The 8,077-nt window shown below is 32.8% G+C and overlaps 1 protein-coding gene across 9 annotated transcripts in view; it reads left to right on the top strand.

Annotated features, from left to right (window-relative positions):
• Positions 1-8,077, top strand: part of LOC135208655 (RILP-like protein homolog) — a 332,766-nt gene that overhangs the window by 269,434 nt on the left and 55,255 nt on the right. For all 9 annotated transcript variants that reach the window (XM_064241054.1, XM_064241053.1, XM_064241055.1 and 6 more), the window contains exons 4-5: positions 74-277; positions 489-661. In XM_064241054.1, the coding sequence (XP_064097124.1) occupies positions 74-277; positions 489-661 (377 nt within the window). The remainder of the gene's footprint in view (positions 1-73; positions 278-488; positions 662-8,077) is intronic.

The raw sequence follows: 8,077 nt of genomic DNA, 5'->3' as shown, positions 1-8,077 counted from the left end.
AATATAGTAATATTTTTAGTGTTATTGTTTCTTGAAAATACACATTGATGATGACAACCTTGCCATTTTGCAGCTGAAATCGCAACTAGAAAAAGTTAATCACGTGAATCGCGAGTTGAGGCGAAGGCAACGAACCAATAACATTCAGATGAGATCTTTGATTGATGAGAGGGCTGAATTACAGGCTGCCCTGCAAGAAGAGACCCGTGCTGTCAGTGTGTTAAGACAGAGGCTTGGTTTAGCTCAGAAGGAAAATGAGGATTTAGCAAGCTCTAGCGTAAGTATTATTGAAGAATTCAGTGAAAGTTCAACTTTAGGATCTCTTTTTCTTGATATGATTTTTTAATTATTTTTCTTCATACGTAAAAATGGGAAAAATATTGATCTCTGAAAATGATGCTCATACACATGTACATATTGCATTGACATTATGCTTTCCTAAGGAGTAGCAGATTCTGCATTAATAGGTAAGGTAATAATTTTTTCAGAGTGATAGCCTGGATCTAACAAATAAGTTGGTATTTGATCGTGATGACCCCAATCGACCTCGCTTCACTATGACTGAGCTTAAGGAGATCCTTTATGAACGTAATGAGCTCAAAGCCCGAGTATCTGATTTGGAGGATGAACTGGAAATGTACAGGCCAAAGGAAGAAAGACAGTATGTAGTGCGCGGAAGTGTTTTTCATTCTGCATGCAACGTGTGTGCCATAGTGACTCTGATTCAGCTCACCCTATTTGTTGCCCGGCTGATCCTTGCATGCCTGGCAGTGACTTATAGGCCATAGAATAATGTGTTTAGGATGGACCAGGATGAGTAGTGCTTTTGCCCAGAGGCAAAACTATGGCTAATCATGATTAGAATTTTAGTTTTAGAGCTACTTCCAAATTACCTGTTGAGGGAGCCAGGAAGCCTGAGGGCCCTAATATGAAGCAACATCTTGAAATGATTGATGATATTTTGTTAGCTGAGCTTCTAGTTTGGTAGCTATAAAGGCTGGTCACATCAGGTAGAATGAGTACAGTAATGTCTTAGTGGTCCTGGGTTTATTGTGTTGTCCTGTCATTTTTCTATAGAGGGTCAACAAAGAAAGGGGCCAAATATATAAATATAAATATATATATATATATATATATATATATATATATATATATATATTATGTATGTATATATATATATGTATGTATATATATATATATATATATATATCATATATAGATCATATATATATATATATATTTTGGGATGCTAGCACTCATAGAAACACATCTGTAAGCTCGGTTTTAGACCTCGGTATGGTATTACTGGAGGTTGCATACAGTACTGTACAAGGATGTGATATAGCTAGATAAAGCTTATTTCATAGTGCCTTATTGTACAATTAAGGGAGGAACCTCCTAAACCAAGTGCCAAGCATTGTTATTGTATATATATTGGATGCTATATTTTTATGATTTTTAAGGTGTTTATATGATTGTATTTAAATTAATTTTAACAATATTCTAATACTAGTCTAAGTCAATATATTTAACACATATTGACTAAAACCGTCCATTTTAATTGCATAAACTTCTGGTCATGTGTGACAAAGTGGGGCTGAGACAGGTATGAAGTGTTAAGAAATTACTTACCCACTAGTCTCTCTGTGTTCAGGAAAATTCAGATATTTCTTATCGAACACGGCATCTTCCATTTGATTCTCAGGAATGTTGTTTTCATGCTCTGCGGTAGTTATGTACTTTAGCACTTTTTCTTCAAAGTAGAGGTATTCCAGAGTTATAATGACAAACTGCCAAACCAGAACAAATGAATTAGGATAGTTGAAGTACCTGTGAGTAATTATTTTATGTGCAATAGTTCTTGAATCTTCTGAACTTCACTTAGTCTATGAGTATTAAAATAGCATTTTACAAGAGGCTCTTTGAAGAATTAGATAGTTTTACCAAGAATTGAATGTAGGTGCTAAAAGATAAGAATGGAAAGGTTCTTAATGCTATGAAGTCACTATGCTGAATAAGTTTCTGAGTGATAAGGTAATGCTGCTTTTAGGAGTCAGCAGATTGCACTATTTTGCTCATCTTAGAAATTTAGCTAAAAAATACTATGTACTACTGGTTTCTATCATATATTTCAGTTAGTTTTAATGTTGGAAAATTCTTGTCGATTCTATCTACTTTTTGCTAGCCTAAGTGAGAAACCTTGGTGCTGTACATTACGTAGTACGTACTTAGTATTCATGCAAATATATTGAAAGTTATATACACTGTAAATTTTCTGTAATGGAACTTTGAGTAAAAATATCTAGAATTAAAAAAAAACGGCACTTGTGCACTACTGTGCTCTCTTAGAAATGAAAAAATGTGTGCTTGTGCAATAATGCGCTCCCCCCACCACACATGAATGTGTGTGTGTGTGCCCACACACATACTTATATAAGGCGGTCCCCGGGTTACGACGGGGGTTCCGTTCTTAAGACGCGTCGTAACCCGAAAATCGTCGTAAGCCGGAACGACGTTCTTGAAAACATGTCCACAGGGAAAATTTCACTACTAATTTGCAATTTTTCTTAGGGCCGTATCTCTAAAATTATCACTAATTTACTTTTTTTCATGTGCAACACTGTGTATTCACAAATTACTGTATATTTTCATTAAAATACAAAAGAGAGAGAGAGAGAGAGAGAAATAACTCCTTATGGTTTCAATAGATTGAAATGAATGTCTGTAGGCAACTTTTTCCCCCTCCCATAAATACATATATTTCTCCAGAGAAGAGAGAAAGAGAGGACTGTGCAGTTATGTTTGTCTGTCTATCAATTCTTTTGCTGAGAGCGAGAGAGATAAAAGGAAGAAATAGAAACACCAAATGTATGACAAGTATCTTGTGGAGAGAGAGAGAGAGAGAGAGAGAGAGAGAGAGAGAGAGAGTTGTCCTTACAGTATTTAAAAGAGAGAAATGGAATGATTATTGTATTTAAAATACTCAGATATGAATTTTGTACTTATAGTATTATTTATGGAAAATACTTATGATAAACTTATTACTACACGTCCATGAAAATGATCTCAACTCAGTAAGAGAGAGAGAGAGAGAGAGAGAGAGAGATTAAATAAAACCATTAAATTCGTTGACCATTGTATGGCATTGTTAAGCTCGAGTGTCACTCGAGTTGAGGTGGGGAAATTGATACAGAAAAAGACAAAGGGAAGAATTTTCTTTTGAAATTAGTTATCGTATTATTACTACTTCTATTATTATTATTATTATTATTATTATTATTTGAAAATATAATAAACACGTGCATCTACCGTAAAAATTCTCTCATCTCAGTAAGAAAGAGGAATTATCCTTACAAGTGAAATGGAAAGGTCATTTTCATCTCTTTAAAATACGACCATTATGAATTTTGTAATTAAAGTTTTATTGTTATTATTATTATTAAATAACTGAAATTATCAATAAACATTTTACATACTAGTACCATAAAAATTCTTTCATCTCGGTAAAGAGAGAGAGAGAGGAGAGAGAGAGAGAGAGAGAGAGAAGAGAGTGTGTGTTATCTCTCTCTGTTCTCTCAAAAAATACTTATAACGCTTCTTGTGTGGCAAAAGAGAGGAGAGAGAGAGAGAGAGAGAGAGAGAGAGAGAGAGAGAGAGAGAGTTAACCTTAATTAAAAGTGACATGGATAGATTAGTACGTATTGTATTTCTTTAAAATACTATCACATATGAATTTTGTAATTACAGTTATTATTATTATTATTATTATTATTATTATTATTATTTGAAAGTATTATTAAAAACAAATAGTACAAGTACATAAAAAATCTCGAGTCTCAGTAAATGAGAGAGAGAGAGAGAGTGATAGAGGGGGGAAAATGTCAGGACCACGTGATTGCAACACTGCAGCTCTTCCCCCAAATTTTCCCCCTCCTGGCTGTCACACCCCAAATTTTCCCCCTCCTGGCTGTCACAGAACTTGATATATCTGACAGTTTTAGTACCTGAATCTTGAGAAAAGGTTACTGGAAGTTACTTGAAGAAGACTGGGATTTCCTTCATTCTTCCATAATTTTTTAAATATAAGCTAAAATCTTACTAATTCACTATGGTATTTTCTTTAATGAATTGATATTATTGCTGTATAAATTAATATTAATATTTGAAAATAGTAAATCATTTATTTATCATACTAAAAAACATACATCTTTGTATTAGAGAGAGAGAGAGAGAGGAGAGGAGGAGGAGAGAGACAAGACGGAGAGAGAATTATAGTGATTATTTTCAATGGAAAATACAAAGAGAGAGAGAGAGAGAGAGAGAGAGAGAGAGAGAGAGAGAAACTGCTAAACTATAAAGGATTCTTATCTTATCATAGTATGTGTTTTTTAAAAGCTTCGTAAACTCGGAGCGTCGGAAGCGTCAGCGTTGTAACCTCGGAACAAGCGTCATAACCCAGGGCGGATTTTTCAATGAATATTTAAGAAAAAACGTCGTAACCTCGGAACGTCGTAAGCCGGACCCGTCGTAACCCGGGGACCGCCTTATATATATATATACATAGTTTTTCCAGTGGCAAAATCAATATGTTTTTTGGTATTGTATTTGGATGTGGTAGTAAGTATTGTTGTGGTATCTCAAGGGAGCCTCCCCCTGTATGGGGAAATGGCATAATGCTGAGAAACAAATAATATTCATAGATATATAATTGCATGTCATGAATAATTCAGAAGGAAGGCCTGAAAGAGATGACATTGTTTTTATGCATTTAATCTTTTATCAGCTTTATTTTCTTAACCATTGTGGTAGGATTTTAAATGGGGTTGAGGTATATTAGAACTTAAGTTTCTTTTTAAGAATTTCAATATTATATGTCAATAGGTTTTAAGTTGTCAGACTCTGAGGTAATTTTTTCATATAGTGTTCTATATCTGGATTTCTTGTAAGTGTTTTTTAAGTATTAATGGCATAATTGGTCATTTGGTGTTGAGTTCAAGTCAGCATTGCTGATAGGGAGCTCTTACTTGAGAACAGGCAGAACAGTCTTTTAAGATTTTTGCAGATAATTCAAGTGGTGCTAAAACTGTTGTGAGAGGTTTTTTTCCATATCTTAAGGTAATGTTGAATGGTAAATTGTTTGTCTAGCTGCTACTATGCAGTGAAGGTTGTAACCTTATTAGGGGCTTTTAAGAAACAAGTTTCAGGGACCTATAGGTTGAGATAAAGGAAATTGAAATAATGTCTTTGTCTTGGTCGTCATGTTAGTTTTATTCTCTTTGAATCATTCCATATTGAAATGATATGTGTAGTACGTATTGAATTTTTGTCATTCCATTTTGACGGTAATGGCTACCCATTAAGTTTTAAATCTAAGGTCATTGGTAGTTATTGCATACCTGATTGACAGCCCATGAATAAGATGAAAAGTGCTTCATGCCTCCCTCAGCCTCACAGCAGCATCCAGTTACTTTTCTTTTTATTATTCTTGTTATTTCATGTGAAATCTTCCTGTTCCATCCTATGCTGTTCTACCAAACTTTACAATGTTAAAAACTCGCTAGTGCTTGAGTTTTGAAAACTTATTTTTGCCGGAGTTTTTAATGTTGAAGTTTATGGCGATGACGAACTTTGTTAAATACATCTTTAGCATTATCTTGCTTTACTATACAGTATGAATTAATATTCAGATACTCTTGAGGCTCATGGTACAAATTTATAACAAAGTTCTTGCCATAAGGCCTACTGTCCATTGTAAGAATCAGTCTGGGCAGGTGGAAAGTTTGGTTAAAGAATGTTTCATAATTTGTCATTTATCAAATGATGTAGCTATATGTATTTATTTGAATTGTTTTTATTTATATTGTTTATTGATTTATATTAATATAATTTTGCTTTTTTCATAAGTCATAGTCGAGTACCCTAAGTGATGAAAACTTTGGCCAAACTCTAAAGAGGTAGCAGCTGGGACGGAGTATTATTGGTGTAGTGATATAGAGAACAGTCTGACCTTTCTAAGAATTACTTCACCCTTGCTAATGTCATCTATGCTAGCAAGTGAACAGTCTTCTCAAGTATAGAATTTTTTACGAAGGAGCAAAGAAGATAATATTTAGACACATTTGAATTATCATCGTTAAGTTTTATGTAAGTAATGGGTGGTAAGGCAAGTATGAAAACTTCATGCATAAAAATCATCTGAGCACATCATACATATGTATGTAGCTTTACTGGTTACTATTATGAAATTTGAATAACTACATCCTACTAACAGTACATAAATTGTAGTCTATGTTATTTATCACTTCACTTTACTTAAATATGCAGACATTATTTTGCAACTGAAATATTTTGACCAAGAGACTGTATTCTGTATACAGTACTATATTAGGTTTTTACGGGAATTAAAAATTTAGGAATTTTCTCAACAATTATTCATTATTGCTTTCATAATTAGAAGTTTGTCAGTTAGACTATAATTTATAAATATCAGATGCATCGTCCATTAGCTATAGGAATGTGCCTTAACCATTACAGTTTTCTATTAAAGCTCACTTGGACAGAAATTTAGATCTTTAAGATTGCTGTAATAGACAGTGAAAACAAGAATAGTTTTGTATTTATGTAATAAAGGGGCAATGTCTTGTACCTATGTAACAGTGGGTTTGAAAGATTGCTTTGTGTCAGTGTATTGTTGAATATAGCATGGCAGCTTTAAAATAAGGGCCTTTAATAATCTATATTTATAGATTTCATAAATGATTCTCAGGATAACTGTGAAGAATACTAAGACATTAGGAAATTATATATATATATATGTTATAATGTAGTGTATATATATAATATGATATATATAGTATATATATATATGATATATATTATATACTATATTATCTATAATAATATAGATTAATATATTATATTATATATATATATATACATACATACATTAATACAGACATACATACATACATACATACATCATACATCATACATACTACATACATACATACATACATATACAAACCTCCATACCTCCATACCTGCAAACACAGGCCAAGTCCCTGGTTATCGTCGGGGGTTCCATTCTCAGCAGGGTAGTGATAAGCGAAAACTATTATTAACTGAAACTTGGTGATTTATGACACTGATATCTAGTAGTACTGTGTGCACTGTTAGTGGATAATTTCATACTCTTAGTTCTGTTGCTAAATTGAACGTTACGTAAAACTTATATAAGGGGAAAGAATAAAAATAACTTTTCTTAGGAAAAGAAGAAATTTTACTGAGGCTATTGTTTATACAGGTAGTGTTTTACTTCCATACTTTACAGCTATTTAGGTTTATATAAGAGCAACCCATATTAAAGTACACAGTTAAGAATAGGAGTAATGGTGAGAAAATTTAAGGTTTGAAAGGAATGTTCATATTGAAAACTTTCATTTAACATTTTTATGTTTTGCATCTTACTTTGAACAGGATAGCTAGCTTCCATGGTCAATTTTAACTTGATCCATGTTGCTGCTGTCACACCAGGTTAAAGTAAAGGCTTTTTATTTTTCTTTTAGATGCACATATGTAGGAATTTACTTGGCATCTTGTAGAGTTGCACTGATAAGAAAGGTGAAGGTATTGCATTAAAAATTCTGTTTGCATGCATGCTGTTGCTGTACCTCAGGTTACTCTTAATTGCATTTCTTTAGAGTAGTATCATGGTAGAAAATTTGCAAGTATTTTGCTATTTTCTAGGTAAATGTTAAGAAAGTTTTATTACCTTGGTACCTCAAAAGTATGATGAGTAAAACCTTTTCTTTTAAAATGACTAACATGTATGAGTAATGAAATGAATACACCAACGGCTCAGTTGCCATACTTTATAAGGTAGAGCCCTGCTTTACCAAGGAAACAAAAATGGGTTTGGAAATTTAATTTATTTTTTATAATGTAGTAAATGTCTTTTCAGTTTATGGTAATAACTTGGACTTAACTTTTTATGCATTACAATACCATTTTGTTATTCCTCCTAAACATATCAACAATTGGTGATGCAGTCTCTGTTCCTGTTATTAAAAATACTGTA

This window comes from Macrobrachium nipponense, chromosome 35 (genome assembly GCF_015104395.2).
Source record: "Macrobrachium nipponense isolate FS-2020 chromosome 35, ASM1510439v2, whole genome shotgun sequence".
NCBI classification, from domain to species: Eukaryota; Metazoa; Arthropoda; class Malacostraca; order Decapoda; family Palaemonidae; genus Macrobrachium; species Macrobrachium nipponense.
Note: the sequence above shows the minus strand (reverse complement) of the source record. Positions and strands in the feature narration are given on the sequence as shown.